The sequence below is a fragment of the Mixophyes fleayi genome, chromosome 11 (assembly GCF_038048845.1).
Source record: "Mixophyes fleayi isolate aMixFle1 chromosome 11, aMixFle1.hap1, whole genome shotgun sequence".
Lineage (NCBI taxonomy): Eukaryota > Metazoa > Chordata > Amphibia > Anura > Limnodynastidae > Mixophyes > Mixophyes fleayi.
This window is the reverse complement of record NC_134412.1, coordinates 95,430,151-95,456,295: the sequence shown is the minus strand read 5'-3', so window position 1 is coordinate 95,456,295 and position 26,145 is coordinate 95,430,151. Positions and strand designations below refer to the sequence as shown.

General features: G+C 43.3%; 1 protein-coding gene and 1 long non-coding RNA gene across 2 annotated transcripts; both read right to left on the bottom strand.

Annotated features, from left to right (window-relative positions):
* Positions 1-266: 266 nt before the first annotated feature.
* Positions 267-8,775, bottom strand: LOC142107215 (uncharacterized). Its single transcript, XR_012679903.1, has 3 exons — positions 8,615-8,775; positions 1,473-1,598; positions 267-424 (listed from the first exon to the last, which is right to left on the bottom strand). It is a non-coding gene; the product is annotated as an uncharacterized LOC142107215 (long non-coding RNA).
* Positions 8,776-17,965: 9,190 nt separating this feature from the next.
* DCPS (decapping enzyme, scavenger) lies at positions 17,966-25,880 on the bottom strand. The gene is made up of 6 exons (XM_075190466.1): positions 25,662-25,880; positions 23,767-23,935; positions 22,441-22,586; positions 20,419-20,532; positions 19,139-19,249; positions 17,966-18,469 (listed from the first exon to the last, which is right to left on the bottom strand). Exons 1-6 carry the CDS (start codon positions 25,839-25,841, stop codon positions 18,203-18,205), a joined length of 987 nt encoding a protein of 328 aa, XP_075046567.1. The 5' UTR covers positions 25,842-25,880; the 3' UTR covers positions 17,966-18,202.
* Between the last annotated feature and the right edge of the window lie 265 nt (positions 25,881-26,145).

Sequence of the window (26,145 nt, the reverse complement as noted above, 5' to 3'; positions counted from 1 at the left end):
CGTTTCTTGTGTAGAAACTTTAACGCTTCTCTGAGCTGATTAAACTCGGCCCTTCTAAAATGCATAGGAAACCCCCCCTGTGAGAACAGCTGCGACCCCTCCTTCATGCAAGTTACGACCTTGCTTCTACCCCATTTTTTTAACTGTGACCCAGTTGCCTTCTTCAGGATCCTGCCTTCTCCTGTCTCCACCCCCATAGTCACTGGCCCCACCCCCTTCTACAGTGCTCCCACACAGTGCCAGCTCCCCATATTGTCAGTGGAACTCAGGGTTGCCAGTCCCTTTACTTCGATCAAGATTTTAAGCTTCCAGATGAGCCACTCGCTCACACCTTGCGTTATCCTGGCTCCGCCCCCTGATGTATTAAGCTACAAATCACAGCGTTGAGCAGTTGGGGGTAGTGGCTTAATGCTGCAGCCTTCTGCTGTAAGATGAAAGAGCTTAATATTAACTAATTACACATGCAATATGTGTATTAATACAGTACTAATAGATTACTTACTATTACAGAGTCATATGTTAACACAGCTACAAAAATAAATTACAACCTGTTACAGACACTTCACACAAAGGAAGAGCATTAGATATTTATTGCTTTACTATTTCCTCCTGTTGAATTGTGATATCAATTCCAACAGTAGAAAAATTTCATTAAATGCCTGAAACTTTCTTAAAAATATGTCACTTCCCCAACTGCGCTGGAGGTATTGACGGGAATCCTATAAGTGTGGCTATATTTCCGCGCACGAAAGCCGCTGTGTTGATTCTAAAAATGTATTTATTTGTTGTGGTTTCATATGCATTTCTTTTATCTTCTTTTATTTATGTTGATGCATTTTTGGGGGGAAAAAGTAGGTATTCGATATTTCATACAGACTGAACTTTCTTCATTGCTAAACATATAAAATTAAAATAATTCTGAATTATTTTTTTAACACGAACCAAAATGTTATTTGGTTGTCAAAAGACACATCTAACTCTTTAGAAACCACCAGACAACACTTTCAGGACCAGCTTGTGCTTGTTGTGGACAAGATAATCTGAGAAGGATGTTCCGTGCCATGTGGTGATGGGTTCACACATGATAGATGAGCGAATGTTGGAGAGTTTTCCGGTTGGACTTGTGTGAAATTTGCAGGACCTGGGGCTTTGTATCCTGGAATGCAACAGTGTATGTCTTTCATAACTGACATTTGCATAATATTCATTTGAGTAATTACTTGTACTGTAACGTAATTATTCTGAACAGAAACATTCCTTTGTTTATCCATTAAATTAGATAAAAGGACGAAAAACATTGTTTCCAATTATGTATTTTTAGTGGTTATTTTGCCTGTAGATGTGTTGTGGTGTGTTGAGATTTCCTTTAGCTTTTTGTGTGGTTAGTTTCATGAACGACTTCAAACTCAGAGCAGTCACATGGATCTGGTTCATGTACTTTTATGATACGCGCTTACATAAAAGTTACTCACATAGCTCCAGGTAACGTTTTAGGAACAAGAGACCCATTGAAATGGACGCTATCTGTGATGACGTTTATCCACAGTTGACCTTTGATATTATCTGCCGCTGTTCTTCTTTCACACTGAGCTCGTTCACTGAGATATAAAGTAATAATTGACCATCTGACATTCTTTTTTTTTTCATAGTTTACAAAATTGTTTCTTTCTGTCTTCAAACAACGGCACCAGTAGTTTCATAATTTGGGTTTTCAGAAACCTCTAAGCTTTATTAAAGCAAATATATATTATTATTATTATTATCCATTGTTTTGTAAAGCATCAACTAGCGCTGTTCATTGAGGAGATTGTGATACAAGCAAGTTACAGACAATGACATGAAACACAAGGTAATGATGGTCCTGGCCACATGAGCTTACAATCTAAGGCTAGGTACACACTGAAGAAGTTTTCGACTGATGTGTTATCACAAACGATTGTACCTATGTCTGAAGGTCCGATCAGTCTGAGGATCCATCCGTACACACTGACACGATTTACCTTCAGATCTGAGCTCTTTATCTGGTCCTCTGGTCTTCAGAGAATGACAGCACAATATTCATTCATTCATTGTCACACTGATTAAAACACCTTGTTACAGCTATCCACATGTCTTAACGAATTTCGTTAGCTTCTGTGACTGAAACAAAATATTCTGTCTCAGAACAAACAAATTAATTATTCCTTCTACAGCACTCTCTACATTTATTCACCAGGACGTTCATCGCTAGCATCGGCTGAATAGAACACGACTCTAGACTCTATGGGGATCGTGAACATGAGTGCATACACACTGCATGATCGGTCAGAATATATTAAACAGTACGACCCATCAAATGAGCCGATGATCGGCACTTTGGGACGACTTTTGACCATTGTGTTACTATACACACTGACCCGACTTCCGACCGAACGGTCGTTTGTCGGCTGATTTGCCCGATTATTGGATGAAAACGCTCCAGTGTGCACCCAGCCTGAGAGATGTGGGAAACACTTGATACATAAAGGAGCATAATAACAATTGTAGCTGGTGGTTTGGAAAGTGGGTGTGGCTACTGTAAAGCAGCAGCGTCTCATCCACCAATCATTAAGCAGCCATTGGCGTCTGTGCAGCTACTGGAGGTGCGGTACAGCTGGAACGAGGAGTCGGTGGATGGTGGAAAAATTAAAGGTGAATCAGTCACTGACAAGGATTTAAGACAATGTTGCATTTTAGTCCAAGAAAGACCCCTAAAAATCCACACACACCCTCTGAGTCTTAGGCCATTCATAGTAACAGATGCCAGCATGCACAAAGCAATGTGAATCTCACCTGTGGGGCATCTTCCTTTTTGAAAGTAAAACATTGTATTAAATTCAAAATGCACCTTGCCCTAAGAAAGTGGCATTTGAGGGGGAGATTGCTGGTTCACCAGCTGTCCACCCCTGGTCCACATTTGGTAGGTACTAATCACTACATACTGAGAACACCCCACAAGACCTGTTGTGTTGGAGATGGTCTGACTCAGTCGTCTACCCATCATAATTTGGTCCTAGGCAAAGTTACTCAGATCCTTGTAAATGAGTAAGTTTAATAAAGTTCAGTGGAAGAGAGACAAAAGTGTGCAATTACCTTTATCAGTTTGTTCACACTTAACTCCTTTCAATGCTCTGTGATCCACCAGCTGAAGTGTGATAAAGGAATTCAAATAGAACAAACAGGTTATAATGGGCTTGTTTCCAACTGCACATTTTAAATGTTCTAAAGCATCATTAACAGGTCCATTTTTCAGTCCGTTGCCCCATTGTACATTTATAATAGGAAGCACAGCTACCTCATAAACATTAGTCATGCTTCATACCTGCTATTTACACTCCCTCTTTTATAGTACAATGGAGTAAGATGTCTAAAAGAGACAGTTTTAAAGGGTGTTTATTATTTATATAACCTTTCTTTTTAATTAGATGATATCAGCTGTCACGTGTATACAGAGGTGCTCAACCCCAGTTCTGAACCATTCCTGTCTGTAGAAAGTGCTGAGATAATCACTAACTCATCTACACACAATGACAGAAATCCTGAAAACATGAACTGTTAGTAGCTCTTGAGAACTGCGTCTGATCACCTCTGCGTTAATGTATACAGATTATTTTCGCTCAGCCAGGTACTTTTGCAAATCACCCCATTGATCTAGTTTTTTTTTATATCCATGTCCATTAGCTTGTAACATAAGAGTTTCCTAATTACTTATAAATACTTTGTTGATCCATTATATAAGTCTATTAAGATATTTGGAGAGAAATAAATATTTGGATTTTGGAATATAGATCACAGGGGGTCCTTTCGATGAGTCAGAATTTACACTATTTTAATTGTTTCTTTTGCATTATCTGCACGCGTGATTGGCAGTTAGAGTTGGCTGTATTTTAGCTCTGTGTATCGTCTCACAAGTATAAAGCTATAAGGATATTTAGTAGTGCAGAGAGGTGTCACTGAGGACAAGTGCCAATCTCATGATCACCATCTCAGTCCAGCTGCTGGACCCCCAGATTTCCGCTGTCATTGTGGCTGCCAGCTCAGTTCCTCCTCCGGTGATCTCTGTGGCTTCCTCGGTGAAACCAGCTGCCAGCCACAACTTCTGCAAACACCGGGAGCAGCCTGGGCTTGGCTCCGTTTCCAGCAGTGAGCAGGACACCAGGGAAATGCTGCTATTCCGATCAATGGTGCCCATGCAGCACAGAAGCAACAACCTTTCCAGAAGAGGAAAGTGGTTTAGTAGATATAAATGGTGAAGGACAGTCATGGTTGCCAGCAACAATCGTCTTGACTTTTCTACAGTGACTGATTCACCTTTCCACATATTACAGAGAACATATCTGTGTAGAAGGACAAAATGCACTATACAGACATAGAAAACACAGCAAGCAGCAGAGGGCGCTAGAGTAAGCTGACTCATTCCAGCAGATCCGGGTTTAACCTAATCCCCAAATATCAGCACCTAACGGTTGACACATCAACCACTTTACATTGCAATTTATTACAATTGTGGTTGTATTTAAAAAAAATGTGCATAATGTTTAATGTTTGATATAAATATAAAATAAATTTTCCAGAAAATAAATAAATTATTTTATGTGAAGTGTATTAAGATGTATGTTGTGCATATTTAGTTGTGAGTGTTTTAGAACAGTTTATTGTTGTTATTTAGCTAGCTGCTTTGGATATAAACTTGACCTTGAGCTTCCTTATGTTTAAGCAAGGAGTAAAACTCACAGCATTTCCTCTTAACAATCCGACAGATCGGAGGTAACGCCTCCTCTTCTTAACGCCTTTCGTATATCCGCCCATTCCCCTCTTATTCCCATCCTTTTTTTCTTAAGTGTAGAAAATCTTCTTAAGTACAGTTAAGAAGGATTTTCATCTTACTTTAAGAAAATCTTAAGTTGCACAGTGGAATTTCCTTCTTATCTCCCTTTTCTGGGCATGCTCGGTGAAGATTTTCTTAAGATCTTCAAAAAATGGCAGACACGATCAGTAATGAATCAGGCCCAAAGAGTTCAAGTTGTTGACTTGGCCTCCAAATTCACCGAATCTCAATCTGATCTAAAATCTGTGGGATGTGGTGGAGCCATGGAGGCCTCACATCACAACTTACAGGACTTAAAGGTTCTGCTGCTAACGTCTTGGTGGCAGATACCACAGGACACCTTCAGTGGTCTTGTGGAGTCCATGCCTCAATGGGTCAGAAATGTTTTGGCGGCACAAGGGGGAACTACACAATATTAGGCAGGTGGATTTAATGTTGTGGCTGATCGGTGTGTGTAAAATATATATATATATATGCATACACACACACACATATATTTACAATATAATAGTACAGGATGCATTCACATGTATCTGTGTTCACGGATATATATCTATATGTCTATACATATCTTTGGGCGGTATATAGGGTAGGACACATAGAATATATTGGGTAGACATGTCCTTGTTAATATTATATATCCGCTTGACATATAAGAGATTAGACTACAAGCTGTATTATGTTTTCATATCAATCTAGCAGGGTCTTGATAACCCAAGCCCTCGGCACACACACATATCATTCTGCGCTAGAATACACAACAAAGCATTTCAGTAATGCAGATTGTAACCAGCACGTCTGAGTATGTGACAGGTGTCTGAGAGTTTGTCCAGCTTGTTAAATTACTTTTTGTAATACAGATGCTGGTTAGCAGTAAGTACAGATACATAACAGTAAGTACAGATATAGGGGAGATGCTGCAGATGAGCCGGCACCTGAGGTTTTAACCCCAGTCTATATTCTTATTACATCCCGCACTGACATTTGACAGCTTGTGTTCCTGCTAGAAAGAGGGTCTGTGGCTTGCCGTATCGTGTGTTATACTGGTGTGTGGGGTGGGGCCCCGTGGTGTAAGGGCCCCAGATTATCTCAGTCCACCAGTGCACAGACCACAGCTTGTCTGTAATACCACAGTCGGTGTATGAGAGGGAAGGTGAGGATTGTTCTGTACTGTTGGTATCTAGAACACCGGTAATTACTGTTACTCACAGGTCAGAGTATTCTCTGCACAACTTCTCCAAGGAAGGGGGGGGCGATGTCTATAACAAGACAAAGGGTTTGTTGTTTACACAGAGCACAGATGGGGCCCAGGAACAGGTGCTGCCAAAATATGGCAGAGAAATTCAACTCCCCGCAGACAGGTCACAGTGTCCAGAAATCATTCATGCTGACCGGGGTCCTCCCAGTACAATGAGAGAGACAGAGAGACAGAGATAGATAGATAGATAGATAGATAGATAGATAGATATTAAATAGAGAGAGAGAGATATGAGATAGATAAATAGATATGAGATAGAGATATTAGATTGAGAGAGATATTAGATAGATAGATATTAGATAGAGAGATATTAAATAGAGAGAGATATATGAGATAGATATAGAGAGAGATATGAGATAAATAGAGAGAGATATTAGATAGATAGATATGAGATAGATAGAGATAGATAGTAGCTGGGAGCAGGATACTGCGTAAGGACCAGATATAGAGCCTCTCTCATCTCTGTGAGAACCAGGCACATCTACAGCCCCAGTTACATTCTTACTGCCATAAATCCACATTTAACACCTTCTTCCCTAATTCCTGCAGCCACAGAGCAGCCTGGTTCTTACAGCTGGGAGTAAGAGGCCCCTCAGACATGACAGCTCAATGTCACGTCCCATCCAGAGACCGCCAGTTCTATCCCTGTATTATTCTACTAATAGAACAAGTCCTGAAACAGCCGACAAGCTGGAATTCCTAGGACAAGAGGATTTAACATATAGGAAAGCATGATATCCAGCGTATGATGCTGCTCCGGTTACTGAGGAAGACCCGATTCATTACCAGGGGAAACAGATGTTTTGCCAGTTGGAAATCACTAACAATGCTTTATCCTTTAAATAAAGCGTTTTTTAATTTCTAAAGGTTTATTTTTTTGTTTCAATATTGATTTTTTAACTTCTATTTATTTAAAACCATGGGGAACCTGTTTAACAATGACTGCAGCGGTACAAGTACTGCTGTAATCCTCTTATCGCACTCTCAAAACGAAGTAAAATTAATGAAAAAATGCTTCCTTTTTTAAATAAATTGATTGTTTTTTCAATTGGGATTACCCATCCTCCTGGGTAAGAGAGGAGGACTGGTCAGTGAGTCAGAGAGGAGGACTGGTCAGTGGGTCATAGAGGAGGACTGTGCAGTGGGTAAGAGAGGAGGACTGGTCAGTGGGTTAGAGAGGAGGACTGGTCAGTGAGTAAGAGAGTAGGACTGGTCAGTGAGTCAGAGAGGAGGACTGGTCAGTGAGTCAGAGAGGAGGACTGGTCAGTGAGTAAGAGAGGAGGACTGGTCAGTGGGTTAGAGAGGAGGACTGGTCAGTGAGTCAGAGAGGAGGACTGGTCAGTGAGTCAGAGAGGAGGACTGTGCAGTGAGTAAGAGAGGAGGACTGTGCAGTGAGTAAGAGAGGAGGACTAGTCAGTGGGTCAGAGAGGAGGACTGGTCAGTGGGTCAGAGAGGAGGACTGGTCAGTGAGTAAGAGAGTAGGGCTGGTCAGTGGGTAAGAGAGGAGGACTGGGCAGTGGGTAAGAGAGTAGGACTGGTCAGTGAGTCAGAGAGGAGGACTGGTCAGTGGGTCAGAGAGGAGGACTGGTCAGTGGGTCAGAGAGGAGGACTGTGCAGTGAGTCAGAGAGGAGGACTGGTCAGTGAGTAAGAGAAGAGGGCTGGTCAGTGAGTAAGAGAGTAGGGCTGGTCAGTGAGTAAGAGAGTAGGACTGGTCAGTGAGTAAGAGAGGAGGACTGGTCAGTGAGTAAGAGAGGAGGACTGGTCAGTGGGTCAGAGAGTAGGGCTGGTCAGTGGGTCAGAGAGGAGGACTGGTCAGTGAGTAAGAGAGGAGGACTGGTCAGTGAGTAAGAGAGGAGGATTGGTCAGCGAGTAAGAGAGGAGGACTGGTCAGCGAGTAAGAGAGGAGGACTGGTCAGTGGGTCAGAGAGGAGAACTGGTCAGTGAGTAAGAGAGGAGGACTGGTCAGTGAGTAAGAGAGGAGGACTGGTCAGTGGGTCAGAGAGTAGGGCTGGTCAGTGGGTCAGAGAGGAGGACTGTGCAGTGGGAAAGAGAGGACTGGTCAGTGGGTGAGAGTAGGGCTGGTCAGTGGGTCAGAGAGGAGGACTGGTCAGTGAGTAAGAGAGTAGGGCTGGTCAGTGGGTAAGAGGAGGACTGGGCAGTGGGTCAGAGAGGAGGACTGGTCAGTGAGTAAGAGAGTAGGGCTGGTCAGTGGGTAAGAGGAGGACTGTGCAGTGGGTAAGAGTGTAGAACTAGGCAGAGTATAGTTAAAACCCAATGCCAGGTATAGATTGCTGAGTTGTAAACATATTGGGTGAGAAACCCCTCACTGGGGGACCTGAAGGTGGTCCTTAACTCACAAAGCAGATAGATGTGTAATTATAGAGACATAAATCCTTGGTACATGCACATTTTAAATATTTGGATATGGAAATGCAGTCAATGTATAATAATAATAATAATAACAATAATAATACCTGATTGTTTTTTTTGGCACTTAGGTTTTTTTTACCTTTCATCTGTGGATATTTCCTATGTCTTTGCAATCAAGTTCTTTCGAAGAGCCGCTTCTCTGTGTTGTAGCTGCACAAAATTTTCAACATGCAATTGATCCATATTCCAAATGCAGCCGGAATCAAACTCATGAACTCACTGATGAAGAGTGGATTGTCCAAACACAACACCTGCATTGCTGCCAGCATGACACACACATTCTCTTGTTCTCCATCACGAAAAATGTGTCATAGCAAATTAAAAAATTGTAAATAAAGGTGGATGCAGATATAACGGGTAATAAATTTGCAATTATAAATATGTATAATAGTCTAAAACCATTTACTAGCGTATTCTTATATAAGAGTACGCTAGTAAATGGCTGTGTTTCTTTATTTGTGAACGTGCGCTTAGATCGAAGGTGCAATCCTAGTTCCTGGGCCTTGGAAGTACCACCAGAAAATCGATCTGTACCAAGCTCGGGGGGGTTTGCAGATACACCAAAAATAAATGTGTTTGAAATGGTGAAAGGTCTCATCGAAATCTATTTCACTACCCCCTTAGACCACCACCTCAATTCACTTCAACTTTTCTGTGTTCCTCCTGAAATAAACAGCTGGGCTTAGCCTAATTCTTGGCTTATATTAATGATGGGAGTGAGGGGACATAGAGTCTCTCTGTATTACATACGTACAGTAACATTTGCTCTATAGAGTCCAGCATGCGGTACAAAGCCGTGTATTTCTGTGGGAAATCAACAGACATGTCACATAACAGAGATAAAAGATGTCATTGGAGATTATAGTTTAAATTCCCTTACACAAACTTTGTTTTGCATACTTAGGAACAGTCAGAAAGAATTCTGGAACATTTAAATGTTATTTAAGGGAGGGAATGCAAAACCCCAGAATAAAATCATGGTAACGGGATGGAGTGTGACATGTAGCTGCGGGGGCCTAATTATCCAATAGGTTGAATTGACAGCAGTCTAGGGCACAAGTCTTTTTGGCGGGTGTGAAATTGTGACAGGGGGAGGAATATATTGAAATTCATTTTAAAATATAAGAGAATAGTTGTTCTCCAAACTAAAACGAAAACATGAAAGAGAAATGTAGGAATGTTTTAATCTTGACGTATTCCCATGGTAGAAGCTGAAGACAAGGAGTCAATCTTGGGTTGGTACGTAAAGATAAGCGAGTAGGGGGGACAAGGATGGTGACAGACGCAGTTACGTCAACTCCCCCCCTCTCCTCCTTCACATCTTCACCTTTAGTAGTGCTCGTTCATGCCTCTGTTCTAATTTCCAGTTCTGATTTAATGACAATGAAAATGAGTGACAAAGATTTCCGTGACCCTTTAAAAAACCAAGTGGAGTGGAGTTTTGAAAAAAACTTACCGCGTGTTAGGTAGAGGTGGAATCCGAGCGTATTAGGCGGACTGAACCATTAATCAGGACATGTTTTGCTGCGTTGCTTTCTTATTATTTAATGCTGTTTTGGTCGGTACCTTTGAATGCCGAACCAGTTACAACTATTCCTAAATGTTTCAGGCTCCTCACTGCGCGGTGAGACGCAGCCGTAATCAGAAACATAACGCCGTCAGAGATGCTTTTCTCTGTCCCCCCTTTGGTGGGCTCACTGATTAAAGATTCTGTTCTGCTTGGGTTGTGGTAATGAATCCCCCAGTACCAGGACAAGCGCCGCACAGGTGTAATCAGAGCTGTCTCTGTAAGACGATCATTACACATATGCCCTTCACAAGGATGGAGACGATACTTCTCATAAAGTGACAATTTATTCTCACTATCTCCCTGTTTCCTTCTTCATTTCCTGTTCTGGAGACATAATAGGACTTTTTAGTCCTGATGGTACAATTATTGAAATAAAAATAATTGTCCCGCAACCTGACAATACATTCGCTATCATGAAGTCCCGTCCACCTTTTCTTCTCAAACCTGTCGGCCACATCCCCTGGAGACAGGTATGATGAGAACCCGGCACACACATATATACGGTAAACTGTGTCACTATAATGGGCCCAAGTATTTGACCACAGGGTGAATGAGACAAAAACAACTAAAAAGGGCCTGACCGTAGACAAAGGACTTTGCAGTTCCAAGTGGCTTTCAGGAACCCAAGCGGCCGCGAACACTAACACAACATCCTTTTAAGGAGAACTTATGCTCAAGTAGTTGCGTCAGTAAAACATCTCTATCAGATCATGTTTTAAGGATCTCGTTAGTCATGCACAGGTGAGTGAGATATATTTTTTCATGGTCAGTATTTATCCAACCTGTTTTCACAGACAGAATTCCTGAAAACATGACCTGTGGGGTACTTGATGACCGACTACAGACTGGGTGTTATCATGGACATATGAACCCAGCAGACACTTAGAGGAGTTTATACAAACCTGGTAAAGCTGGGATGATATAGATCCCCCTCCAGGGTCCGACAATCTCCATACACTGGGGGGATACTGTGCCCCCCGCACGCAGCGTTACATGATACCAGCAGGATGTGCCTTGTAAAAGTGTATTCCTGGGATAATGAAGGGGGCAGCTGTAACAAGGGTAAGAGCAGAGGGGGCCTGGGAGGTGGGGGGGAAACCTGAGAGGGAAGTGAGAGGTGCTGGGACTCCTGAAAGAGAATTCGGGAAGCACAGAAGGGGGTTTATTTTGCTCCGTGACATCGCGGACACAGGAATAGCTGTGTACAGTCTCCTCTGGAGAGAACAAGAGACGACTGAATAGGTTGGGAGATTAAGGGAAGCTCTAACTGGGAATGTCCGATCTCTTCTCCAAAATAATGAAAAACCTGTGAGCTCTGGACTGCAAAATAGTTCCTCAAACACGTCCCTCTCCATAAATACTCAGAGCGTCATTCAGAGTTAGGAGCAGAAAACGGCGCAAATGCATTGATCACTTTCCATGCAGGGATAATCCTGACTGTAGCGCGCTGATAACGGACAACGTCATTTTTACGCTTTAATTTAGAGCTGAGCTAGGTCACGCCCCCTTCCAACTTTAAGTGCGTTCGCACGTTTAAACCACCCCCCCCCCCCTGCAGTGCAACATGGTTTTGTCAAGGTGCAAATTTGCTTTTTTTGCTTTGCTCCTACCTCCAAATAACACCCCAAATCTACTTTGTGCCGGTTGAAATTAATTGCATCAGCAAAATAAACAAAGCTGGGTATTGTCTTTTCACCTGTCATTACTTCAGTCACGGTGACAGGGCCGACGTATAGATTCCTACCGCAATGGCTGGCGATATGCGCAGACGTACACCGTGGCGATGTACGGTACATCGCCAGCAATTGCATCTCCCCCATAGATGTGAGAACGCTAATATATAATATATATATTATAATAATGTATAACTGAATATAATTATAGCAGTAAGGTTCACATTTAACACAGAAAATGTTTTCTAAAAAAAACAACATGATCCTTTCTATGGATAAATATGAGACAATCACTCCAGAAATGGACCATCGAGGGTGATAGAACCGATTGGAAGTTATTTATACAGAAAGAGATCTGTCGATCTAGTACAGAGGAAGGGGAGAGACTCAAGGAGCAGAAATTAAGACAGTGGAGAAAGGACACAGTGATACCCCTTGGTTAATAATTAATAATTACTTGAGTAATGTATCCAGTTCTCAAAGTTTCACTTCCAAGAATCGGCAGAATGGAGGCGTCTGGTGATGGCGGTGTATAATTAAAGGGCCGCAGGAGTCTGGGGCGTACAATCTACACGTAGATCTGAGCCGTGTCTCACAAACCTTATCCGGTTACACGGTGTACTTTACTGTCGCTTCTCTGCACCTGAGACCACGCGAGTGATAGGAGATACAACTACCAGGGAAATCATTCCCGAGACAGTATTGCTTTATCTGCATTGAGGAGAATGAATGATTTACAATGCACTTCATGTTACAAGCATCATAAGCATTAATGCATTACAGAAATAGGCAGCTCCATTTAATGTAACTTACAGGAAAATCATGTTATTACCTTAATTTCATTTAGAAACAGCTTTAATGAACATATTTAATGGAGTTTACAGATCCACAGGACTACCAGTAATCTGTATGCTGGTACTATGAAGACTAAACACCGATCCACAGGGCAATATGTAGAGAGATATTTGTCAGGAAGATAATACAACGTGTAATCTGTCATATATGATGTTTTTAAGGCCTTTGATTTGGGTCAGAGCAAGTTTTACTTATCAGTCCTCAGTTCCTGCTTGTCTGCATGTGTCCTGAGTTATGAAGTGGGCGGGGATAGAACACACTTTAGCCAATCAGATCATCAAAATGGTCCCCACTGCACAGAGTGTTTCAGGAGATGTGCAGTGATGATCTTGTGGGAGGCAGCGACCCGTTGGCTCGTGTGATAATGTTAGTGAGGACAGGGCTGCATGTGACAGGGGCAGTGATATGATGTGAGGAGGGGAGACAGCAGACTGAGAGTTATATAGTAGAAGGAGCAGGGTCCCCAGCAGCACAGAGTATATCAGGAGATGAGTGATGTGTCAGTGAGGACAGGGCTGTATGTGACAGGGGCAGTGACATGATGTGAGGAGGGGAATGGAGGCAGCAGGAAGCCACAGACTGAGAGTTATATAGTAGAAGGAGCAGGGTCCCCAGCAGCACAGAGTATATCAGGAGATGAGTGATGTGTCAGTGAGGACAGGGCTGTATGTGACAGGGGCAGTGACATGATGTGAGGAGGGGAATGGAGGCAGCAGGAAGCCACAGACTGAGAGTTATATAGTAGAAGGAGCAGGGTCCCCAGCAGCACAGAGTATATCAGGAGATGAGTGATGTGTCAGTGAGGACAGGGCTGCATGTGACAGGGGCAGTGACATGATGTGAGGAGGGGAATGGAGGCAGCAGGAAGCCACAGACTGAGAGTTATATAGTGGAAGGAGCAGGGTCCACAGCAGCACAGAGTATATCAGGAGATTAGTGATGTATTAGTGAGGACGGGGCTGCATGTGACAGGGGCAGTGACATGATGTGAGAAGGGGAATGGAGGCAGCAGGAAGCCACAGACTGAGAGTTATATAGTGGAAGGAGCAGGGTCCACAGCAGCACAGAGTATATCAGGAGATTAGTGATGTATTAGTGAGGACGGGGCTGCATGTGACAGGGGCAGTGACATGATGTGAGAAGGGGAATGGAGGCAGCAGGAAGCTGTAGACTGAGAGTTATATAGTGGAAGGAGCAGGGAGGAGCAGGGTCCCCTACGGCGAAATGAAAAGTTCACTTCATCGTGTAAGGGACATGACCCAGGTGATTCAAATTGTGTAATTAGGCCCCACCCTCTTTATAAGGAGAGGGAGAACCCCCAGAAAATCGGGAGATTACTGGACGTTCCAGGAGAGTGGTCAATTGTGAGTGCAGTTGTGGTGGTCCGTAAATGACCATTAAAAGCTACAGTTACCTCTCCCAGGACCCCCAGCTCCGCACTGTTGGGGCCCCTACAACCTCACCTACAGCTCTCACCATGGCTCTAGTTTAGGTTGATGCTTCCAGTAATATTCTGCTGGGACCATGCACATCATTGGCCTAAGATCGAGACCAGGAGACGGAGGAGACCTCGCGCTCAGCGTTTAGCTGGTTCGTGCAACGACCTCTCCATTGTGGAGACCTTTAGGGGCCTCCTATAATACAAGCATTGGGGGTGCAGGGGGTCCGAAATATCTACCATGAAGATGGAATTATTAATATGCGGTTTATCTCCTTTCTCTTTGTTTATATGACAAGTCCAGAACATCCCCCAGATAACCCAGGTGAGTGCCGAGGACGAGGGGAACGGACTTAGAATTGCAGCCGGTGATTTGAGAACCAGTTTACTAGTTTGACGGACAGACCGATGACACCTGGATGACACACAGTGGTGACCTGGGAAGTAGGCAGCAGAATTGGGAAACTGAACAATGGCTGAGGCTTGGTACACACTGAAGAATTTTCCTTTTCTGATGTTTTCTCTACAAGGATTCTAACTGGTCGTTAGGCTTCTAGTTGTATAGAGAAGATCTGAGCACTATTATGGGATATCAAGGTTACCTGTGGAATACAGGAGACATAATATGACAACGTGCAGTGAATCACTCTAAAAGAATTTATTCATTTTGCAATATCCATTGTCAGGACCTTGCGCCACATGAGGAGTGTTAGTGTTATGGACTCATCAGTCATTACTGCTGGGAAACTTTAAATCCTTCATACCTGTAAGAAGCTATTTATAACTAAAGAAAATCACGCCAAGTTCAGCACAGAAATAACTAGGTTCATTTGTTTATTTTTTTCCTTTGTATGGCATTTGGCCTGTGCCAACCACCCATCGAACCAGTCAGAGCCATCCGGGCATGGGGGGGGGGAATTGTTTGCTGTATCTTGACTGTTTGCTGTTTCTCAAGTTCATTCCCTACAGTAATGGTCATATTTTGAAAATTTGCATAATCCTACATTGGTGAATTAAAGGGGTTCAGCGTAACAAAAGTTTCAGTGGTGCCTGTGGGACCATTATGTCAATTTAAATAAACTGTAGTTAACTTCCTGGCGCTAGTCCTTAGCACCTCTGCCAGCGGTCCTGAGTGATTATGACTCTGAAGCAACCGATGAGGTGTCGCTGTTGTCAGATTATATTGCTCCCACATTGTAGCTGCATTCTCTCCCCTCTATTACAGGTGGGCTGCTTGTGGCTAGCAGCTGAAAGGCTGCAGTAGACCGATGCCGGGAAGGTAAGTAACTGTATTTATTTATAGAATTGCACAGCACGCACTGCTTAAAAAAGAAAAAAAATCTTTTTATAGACACTAATTATTCCACTTGTTTCCACAAGGGAAAATCCTGAAAAACATGACCTGTGCGGGTCACCGGAACGTCTAATTTGGCCACACAATCCAATGGCGATAATCATCCGACCGGTGTTTCCAGCACAGTACGGGCGATTTAGATTAGGTTATTATTGGACATTGAGGTTGTTTTGGGGCGACACAAGCTGCGATATTGGGCCACCCCATATACTCACATTCTCCGTACATCCGTCATTCTAGCAGCAATATTTTATAACGGGTCCGGCCAACTTCTCCAGGTGTTGTGAAACTACAAGCCCCAGCATGCTTTGCCAGTAGATAGCTGGTAAGGTATGCTGGGACTTGTAGTTTCACAACATCTGGAGAGCCTGAGGTTGACCAGGCCTGCTTTATAACATGACCGTTGAGCTGTCATTGCTGAAACCTTATGTTGTTTCCAGTAAAGGTTTCGATCATGTCCCCTTACTCATCTCTCCTCCTGACCTCCTCGCTGACATTCTGCTTTCGGTAATTATTTCCATAACATTACTGCTGGCTCCAATACAATACAGTTATTTCTCAAAGACGTCCACAAATGTAGCAATGCTTTCTTCTTGCGTTTTGTTTTCTTATGCATTTCCTGCTCCTATTGTCTGACCCAAATACCCAAAATGATTCTGGAACCTAGTAAAAATAATACAGACGTAATTCAGGAATTTCTACATTGCAAATTATGCAGATTTAAAAAAGAAAACACAGTGGCTTCCTGTGACTTTGTCAGGCTGACGTACTGAAGGCTTTAGAAGGTACATACTGGGTTAGGCCAGATTAGGTCACTGGTGTCATGTACCAGGTGCATTGGGAAACGTTAACCTCCATGAACTCTGTAGGAGGCTGATATTTCCTTCAGGCTGACACATGCAGTCAGTAATTTATGGAAATAAAGGTGGAGGATTGCCATAGCTGCACCTGTCCGTGTAGGAATCCTGGTGAATACCAGACGAGCAGGAGAGCGCATGAACAACCTTAAAATAGATAAATGAACCGGCGTCTTCTTTCATAGCGGTTCTGTGCCATCTCCTGAGACGTGGTGACTACCGTACCTTCAGTGGTAATATGCCAAGTACGTAGGGTAGTAAGAGTGGTAGTAGGACACCCGACTAAGAAGCGTTGTGAACTTGTATTCACTGCAGATATAGAAAGTTGAATTTTAGGTCAGCGCTGGCACTTTTGTCAATCCCGTCAGCTGGGCTGGCGTAGAGGAGTAAGACTCCGACGCAAGTCCGCAGGAATCGAATAGAAGGCCATTCGGCGATGTGCAATATTGCGGCGATACAATCTTCGCGTTCTGCTTTTGCGATGACATTCCGTCATTTTGCAATGCGTCCTTTATCGTACATTTATAGGGGCCTATCTGACAAGCTTCTGTTCTCCCCAAAACTGTGTCCCCTCTAATTATAGCCATTTTTGCCTGGAGTTGAGATACGTGATGGTGATGGTGAGAAGCACCATTTGGAGGAGTAATTCTTTCTGCCAATACTTGGTCCATTAACGTTAATTGTAGCAGCATCTATTGTGATTTCTTATTTGTCGTTTCCACTTTTACTATTACAGGAAAGAAGATTCCGATTGGGTTTATAATGCAGTAATCAATGAATGGGGAAGAGGTGGGGGGTGTATCTATATAAAATGAGATTTTTACATTTGTTAATGACACTGTGTCGTCAGGTATATGACACGTTATATGCGACTGATTATTGATCCCCGGTTTTTCCACCTGACAGTAACGCGCAGGACACTTTTCCAATAACATAGGACAACGTACCGCCTTACATAAGACACCAGCTCTGCACTGGCTTCTGTCCATCTCCGGTCATGGCTGGGTCTTTATAAACGTAAACACTTCACGGAATGTCTCTTAAGTTTTGTTTGCTCTACAACACACATCCGTGGTCAGATGGGCTCTGCTGAACCGTGTAATGCAGCTGCCTATACAACCGGCAGTGGTCCGTGGACGGGGCCGGTACACTCATCTCGGCCTTACTAATAGCAGGAATGACACGACGGCACCTTGTGAAGTAAGAGACGGACGGCCTTGAGGAGGAAGATGGGAGAGATTAAGGGGGTCCAGAAGGCGGACACAGTGGTGGAAGATGACAATACCCACTTGGACAGCTGCTACTCTCCCACTAACAGACAGCCATCTCCTTCCCATAACCAAGTAGGGGAAACACTGCTGCCCACAGCACAGGAACAGAGGGGATGTGATGTGTAATAGATACCTGCAATCTAAGGAGTAGATTCTAAAAAAGAAAAAAAATGGAGGTGTGGCCCAAAGCAACCAATCAGATTCTAGCTATCAATTATTTAGCAGAGTCTAGAAAACGATAGCTAGAGGCTGATTGGTTGCTATTGGCAATGCCTCCACTGTCTTTTTAGAAGCTTTAGAAATCCTACCCCCGCCTTTAATCACATAGTGCTTTGTAGCACCTTTAATCTAACCAGAGCGCACACCACAATGCTAAAAGTCTAACTTAATATTAAGGGTAACCAACCGAACCTTTATAATTTACTATCAGATTTATTTTTACTGGTTTATTGAAAATAAAAGGCTGCATAAAAAATTAAGTTGGATATACAAGAGGGCGGACTGACCCCCACATCCAAGTTACCGTCACTGAAACCCATCAAGGTAAAGGAGAATCATAAAAACACAGGGACATTATCCACAATACAGGGTATAAAAGTCAAAATACAAAAACCATTACAATGTAGAAAAAAGGGATATAAAAAGTCTCTCAGCATTTTCCTGCTTCTTTAAATTGTTTGAGCAGCGCCTCGTCTGCCCGCAGCGCGTACGTCAGGGTCCGCCCGGCGTAGTATCGAGAGTCCATCTCTAGATTCTGGATGACGTCACACAGGAGGTGGGCGCGCTCCACGGTGATCCCGGGAGCGTCGTGACCCAGCGCCGTGAAGTGCACGTGAAGGTGATAGTACGAGGGCTGGTAGTGCAGGTAGATACGCAGCTGGTTCCCTGGGATACTGTAACGCTTCAAAATGGCTTCCTAGGAGACACAGAGTCAAGAGACAGACCAGACATCCCTGTTTACCGCTACACTTCCTGCAGTCACACGGTGTCAAAATACTCCTATCGTTCTTCCTAAACACCGCGAGGCAGCCATTGGGAGGAACCATTATCCATAAGTGCAGCCGATCCATAGGAACCTGGGCTACATTCTCATGAACATAGTTTAGCCCACAAACATATGACATCACTGTGTGAGACATATCACTGGAATTCATCTTATCTGTGTGAGGTAACAGTGTTACTCGGATGACGGCTTTTATCAGCAAAGCTCTGACACCATCTACTGTAAAATTATCTGCCAAGTGCTAATTGTGTCCATCACAAATGACATCATCCAGTAATAGTCCTATTAGAAGCTAAAGTAAACGTTGCTCCATATGAAAATCTTTCTAATCTGCCTGTTTGACAGACATCTAATCCAACAGGTAGTGCTGCCCCCCTGTGGCCAATCTATGATCTGTTCCTCTTGCCCCAAGACTCAAATATTTATGACATATCTACCAGGAATTTACAAGAACTGAGACGGATGCATGTGTGTTTTATTATCACAATTGTGCTTTAAAAAACAAACAACAAAACCAAACACTTAGTGACTGTTCAAAATAAATATATATTATTTCTGGCAGGCCAAACACCCCATTCTCACCTGTCCTTCATGCAGAATGTTCTTTAACAACGGCAGATGGTCTGCAGTGAGGTCCCGCAATGACTTGATGCCTCGTGGGTTACAAATAGCGATGAGATACAAGTCTTCTACCTGTAAGACAAGTAGGATCACGTTTAAACTCCCAAAGCCTCTACGGAGAGGGGTTAGTGGTGGAATTCACAGACAATGGCTTTTGAACATTTTCGGGATAGACAAGTGGGAACGTTGTACTTTGCAGGGTGAGGGGGCAAAACATTCGATCACTAACAAACCACAAACTACCTTTAAACAGCTACAAGAGGAATAAAATCTGAGCTGGTATATGAAAGACTGGCTCTGTGTAATCTCAGAAGGTACTAGAGCTTCCCGTCAATCTGCAGCTCGAGAGCCGTCTTTGGGTCTTTTGTTCAGACAGAGAACGTGATCCCACCATTACTGAACTCATCATCCTAAGCAGCTGATAAAAGGACAAACTCTACATTTCCAGGGAACACAAACAACCACTTTACGGGAGAGGACAGAAGAACGATCACTTCTCTCCCAGTAATCCAGCCTCAGTGACTCGACGGAAGTTCAGCAGTTGTACGAGACGCCAACCGCTAAACAGACAACAGAAGCCGACAGGTTCTCAGGATTAATGCAGGAATTAGACACCATTCATTCACTTCTCCATCAATGGACACAAATATCCACTAACTTGGGAATCTGCACAAGTCTGTCTGTGCCTGAACTGGTAGCACTAAGGTGTCCACGATCACATGGGAGAGCTTTCTGATTAAAGAAATGAACGCTGAGCACATTCACATTAGCTATAGTCCCCCAGTACACCAGTATTTGCAGGTCCAGTGTAATATGGACATCAATAATCTCCTGATATACTCTGTGCTGCTGGGGACCCTGCTCCTTCTACTATACAACTCTCAGTCTGTGGCTTCCTGCTGCCTCCATTCCCCTCCTCACATCATGTCACTGCCCCTGTCACATACAGCCCTGCCCTCACTAACACATCACCCTTCTCCTGATATACTCTGTGCTGCTGGGGACCCTGCTCCTTCCACTATATAACTCTCAGTCTGTGGCTTCCTGCTTCCGTACTTTCCCCTATTGATACAAAACATACTCTATGCTGCTGTGTACTTTCTGATGATCTCATTGGCTACTGGTTGTTGTATTCCCCACCCAGTTCAAAAGTAGGGACATCCTGGATGATCGGGAACTGAATATTCTACACAATAAAGATTATAGTGAAGCTCAACTAACGGACTGCAGGACTCACGCACTTGTTTCTGGTTCCACTTGAAGTCCGGAATGAGGATGAAACCATGTTCTGGATCCGGGTTCTCATAGACAATTCTATCAGCCTCCGCTTTCTTCTCCAGAATATTATAGACCCACTGTAAGAGAACGGCACAGATTGTGGTCAGCGATACAGCAGGGGGCACTCAACTCTGCTCCAGAGAGATCCACAATGCAACGTTGGAAAGAGAAATTAATGTGTGACAATTACTCAGACTTTTTATACAAGGTCATCCATAATATATAGACCATTGGATTATTTGGATTTGAATTATCCGATTTCTTGGTTACCAGAAATCTTTTTAAAGCTTTATTTTTATTCCTGAGATAGGTGGGCATGTCAAAACCAGGCCCATCAAGTTATTGTTTTTAATTTGCCATCCCAAAGTGTGCCACAGGCAGCCAACCTATCAGAATTAAGGATCATTATGATGTCTAATTTCAGAATGGCTCCTTTAACGCATGTCCTACCACTGGAGAGAGGGATATTTGTCCTATTGGTGGGTTTGTCCTCTAATTGACGAAATTCAGCAATTGGCGCTTCCTAAAGGTCACTGTTTCTTATCTGTCTGCTCACACGCATACAAACGCTACAATCCCTAGGTCTTCTGCACACTGTTCTATCCTAGTTCTCATCCTACCTATCTAATCGCTCTTTCAGTGTTAATTTCTCTGGATCCACCTCTGCTCCGCTTCCTTTATCAGTTGGAGACCACAAGGATCAGTGCTAGGTCCTCTGCTATTCTCTATCTAAACCACTTCTCTTGGAAAACTAATAAGCTCCTTTGGATTTCAGTATCATCTCTATGCGGCTGATACAAAAATCTATTTATCCTCTGCTGATCTCTCACCATCTGTGTTGTCGCGTTACTGACCGTCTTTCTGCCATTACATCTTGGATGTCTTCTCGCCAACTAAAACTCTTTCAAAAACTGAATTAAGAATATTCCCACCCAAAAACAGGAGCTTCCTGCCTGACATTTCTATTTCTGTTGATAACATGACCATAAATCCCACCCCGCAAGCTCGTTGCCTAGGTGTAATCCTTGATTCACAACTGTCATTTATACCCCACATCAACTCTATATCTAAATCATGTTACATACATCTAAAGAACATTTCCAGAATACGCACATATCTCACACAAGACACCGCAAAAACATTAATTCATGCACTCATCATCTCCCGCATCGACTATTGCAATTCCCTCCTTACTGGTCTTCCCAAAGTCAGACTTGAACCCCTACAATCTATTTTGCACGCAGCGGCTAGACTGATTTTCCTTACAAACCTTTATTCCTCTGCTGAGCCACTCTGTCAGTCTCTACATTGGCTGCCTGTATTTCAACGAATCCAATATAAAATTCTTCTACTAACATACAAGGCCGTCAACAAAATTGCACTGACATACATCTCATCACTTGTCTCAAAATATCTCCCTACTCGACACTTCTGTTCTGCACAAGATCTACGTCTCTCCTCCACTCTCATCACATCCTCCCATTCTCGGTTACAGGATTTTTTCCGGGCTGCACCTACTTTGTGGAATTCCCTCCCTCGCACAGTAAGACTTTCCTCTGGTCTTCAAACCTTCAAGTGTTCACTGAAAACCCAGCTCTTCAGACAAGGTTATGATATTCCTCAGCCACCATCTTAATTTCCCTAGATTACCCTATTGCCATCCTCTACACAGCTAACGCAAGACAACAACTCTCTGACCAACATTGCAACACACACAGCCCACTCAGTACTTTTACCTTTGCAGTCTGGCTGGTCCATTGTGCAATATGATGTAGCACATGCCCTTGTGTTTCTAACTCCCATTGTCCTATAGATTGTAAGCTTGCGAGCAGGGTTCTCTTACCTCTCTGTCTGTATGTATTACCCATATTGTCTTATCAGTGTTTGTTCCCAATTGTAAAGCGCTACGGAATTTGCTGGCGCTATATAAATAAATGTTGATGATGACGACATTGTAGTAACTACACTATGTACGAGCCAATTACCTGGATGCTGAAGCTCTGGGACTCTATGAAGGGCAACGTGATGTTCTTATAATCCTCGCCAGTTTCTTGGACCAGATAGATCTCCTGACGCAGATATTTCTTTATATGTTTGTCGGTCGCTGGACGAATGATCGTCGTTTTCACTTCTGTATAAGGGGGATATGCGGTAGGATTATGTACACGTGTAATAAGTATTTATATAACGGGGTAAAACTTTAATTCTGCGGTTGTGTACTGTACACGTAGGCTAGCACTGCATACAAGTCGTTTCTCTATGCGTTTTATACATGTGGCAAGTATGGAATAAATTAATGATTTTGGCTGTACCCCAAGAGCAAAGCAGGACGACGCTCTTTATGGTTTAAATCCCCGTTGGCTGCCAGGGTGGGAGTTCCTGTTACACAATATCCTCTTGGGCCGAGTGCAATTCCGAGCACTGAAGGAGTCAATTCATTTAACTCCCAGAACCAATGTTTCCCGTTGATTGGGATAAAACAAACCGCTCCGCCCTGCTTCGGAGTATAGTAATTGTGAAAATATGGTCTCCGGCTTCCAAAAAATAAACTAAGGGGTATTATTTACTATGCGCCGATTCCGTAGAACCACCGATTCCCAGCACGTTGAAGCTATTTTCTGCAAACGGCAATATTATTATTATCTTTATAGTAAATATACCAAGTCTCCAATTTTATTTTGATTTAGCTAATAAATTCAGATGGGATCATGCAGATAATTGGTGCGGGTAGAAGGCCGTTCTGACCAGCACCCCCTCTCCTCTGCACTGCGGCACAGACATTCTTCCCCTGCACAGCGACGGGTCTACCTGGCGTTCTATGATGTATAACCACAGGGACCATACAATCCTCCTAATGATTTTGCTGCGTGGATGTGACTAATGCACTTATCAGCTCACGCAGATCAAAGCAAAACTCAATTATATTAGAGGTTGGCAGCCTAAGGCTTCCCAGCTCATGTGGAACTACAAGTCCCAGCATGCCCACACATGGGCTTTGTTCCACTACAGCTCGGAGAGAACAGGCTGCTTAAGCGTGGTACAGTGTCCTCAATACAAATCAGTGGAGTGATATCGCCACCTAGTGTAAAACTAAACACACTGCAGAACTAAGAGACCTCACGAGGCACCACCATTAGGTTCAATGATGAATATTAGCTCAGTCGGCAATATGGCTGCCTCTTCTGTGAGGGCGACAGGTCCAGCTTAAAGCCGCACCCCTAGCATCCCCATCGTCACCTTCATTCAACTCTCAGAGCTCATCCAGACTGTGTCACTGCAACAGAGTGTCAGCTTCCTGCCCCCATACTCACCGTTAAGCTCGGGCGGAGGGGTCAGCTGGTACACGCTGTATATATCATTCTTCAGCTGAAGCTTCAGCTCGGGGCTATTGGCGAGGAGAGGAGAGATCGTATCCACGTGGAAGGGCGCCCTCTCCAGGATGACCACAGCATCTTCAGCATCCTGGCCATCACCGGTCACCTACAACACAGGTTATGGCTCAGACTGTTAGAAAATGATATAGAGATATATATATATATATATATATAAAAAAAGTATTTCTGGAGTCTGATCTGCACCAACATTTTGGAGCATGTTACCTTTACCCGCTTTTTAATTTTTAACACACCATTTTTTTTGCTCAAACGGTCCTCTCGCGCTCCAGTAGACGGTCTTTTGCAAGTATAGGGCAGTGATGGCTAACCTGTGACACTCCAGGTGTTGTGAAACTACAAGCCCCAGCATGCTCTGCCAGTAGATAACTAGCTGATAGCTGGCAGAGCATGTTGGGACTTGTAGTTTCACAACACCTGGAGTGTCACAGGTTAGCAATCACTGGTATAGGGTGTACGAGAGGCAGCCGGGTTAAAAGCTATTCAATTGTTTTTTAAGGCGGCGCGTTAAACAGGCAGATATGCTGTTTTATCTCGCACCTCTTTGGAGTGTGATAAAAATAAAAAAAACTATTTGAAATCATGCAATAATGGAAAAAAAAAAGAAACTAGGTTTATCAGTAATGCAGAACATGAAAAAGTTGATTTTTACTTTTAAAAAAATGAATAAAAAAACAAAAATCACTAATATATATATATATATATATATATATATATATATATATATATATATATATATGTTTTTTGTACCAATATGCATGTACTAATGTGTTTTGACATAGTATAGATGATTCTATAGTAAAATAAAAAAAAATACTGTATGTAGATGTTATAAAATAGAAAATTTGTGTAATGAAATCTAACGTATGCCAGTCCTTTTTTTTTTTTTTAATACATGACAGCGTTAAACCCTCCCCTTCACGCCCCTAAAAATTCTCAAGCACCAATGATTAACACGCAGGGGGCAGTGTTACTCGTTTTTCAATTCAATTGCACAAGTTTTAACGCTGCGTTAACTAAAAACGGTCACTCTAGCAGGGATTTTATTTATTTATTTTTGTTAACACTGCAGGTAAAAAAACAAAACAAAAAAAACCCTCGGTCAATTGAATACCCCCCATATGTTCTAATAAAATGACAACAAGGGGATGTTGGGCAGGAGCGCACGTCTCATATTACAACGTGTAATGACGTCAATCTGTGGTAAGACAGGCAGGTGTGACATGTAATTCTGTGTTATGGAGACTGGAAAGTTATACATCTACTATATCAATAGACATTACTGTAATACATTAGGCATCAGCTGTCATATTCACAAATGATTGAAAAGTTTAGTTAAAGCCATTAGTGTGATCACCAGTACAGGCACTGGGACCAGATCACTGAGCCACACAGTGCAGGGTGAGAACTGGTGCACACATCTCCATCTGCACTATGCATCACCCCATACACTGCTGCCACCTGTGTGTGTGTGTGTGTGTGTGTGTGTGTGTCTATATATATATATTATTATATTATATCTATATCTATCTGCAGAACATTGCCACCTACCTAATAACAGGGACATTCTGGTATACTGTGCAGAGCATCTCATCTTACACCACACATGCACCATTATTATCTGAGTCCTGCAGATACTGCCCCCACCCCTGATCTGTACCTCTCTACAGCAATGGGGCGACATAACACCCCAATCACCCCCCCTATGTCTGTGGCAAAGGTATGATCCAATCCCCCCGCGCTCTACGCCAGTGGTACACGCCGCCCATTGTCTACAGTCAGCTGTGTAACCCCGTAACTCTTCCCCCGGGTACCTGTCCGTGCAGGAAGATGGTTTTGTCCCGTGCTGACTCTCTCAGGACAGTCTGGAGTCGGAACCCGGAGAGGGGATGTTGTGTCCCCGCTGAGCTCTTCGCATCCCCGCTGTCACCATTCTCCGTGTCGTCTTCCCGCTTCCTCTTATCACCGGTAGGAGCCATTGTCATCAGGAGCATGCGCGGTGCGGCTCGAGTGCAGCGCCCTCTGCTGCACAGCTTTTTGAATTACAGCGATATCAAACCACTCCACTGCCTGCACCGATATTAACCAGCGCCACCTAGTGTGCTTCTAGTGAACTGCAGTGCGATGACGCTTTATTGATTTGCTCTATATTACTGAGCCCCAGGAAAACCAGAGTCCAAACTTTAAACACATAAAAATGTGTGTCCTCAACTGACCATCACCACTCACTGATTCTGCAGGATGGATAAGCAGGTTGGCTGTCTCTTTAAGGAAGGGTGACTCCACTCAAAAATGATT

What these genes read in the sequence shown, in the direction of transcription:
- DCPS (XM_075190466.1), bottom strand. Translation starts at nt 25,841, where the DNA reads ATGCTCCTGATGACAATGGCTCCTACCGGTGATAAGAGGAAGCGGGAA. An exon ending in CCATCTTCCTGCACGGACAG is followed by an intron (nt 23,936 to 25,661) that starts GTACCCGGGGGA and finishes CCTGTGTTGTAG; the next exon opens with GTGACCGGTGATGGCCAGGA. An exon ending in ACATTCTGCATGAAGGACAG is followed by an intron (nt 18,470 to 19,138) that starts GTGAGAATGGGG and finishes TGTGTCTCCTAG; the next exon opens with GAAGCCATTTTGAAGCGTTA.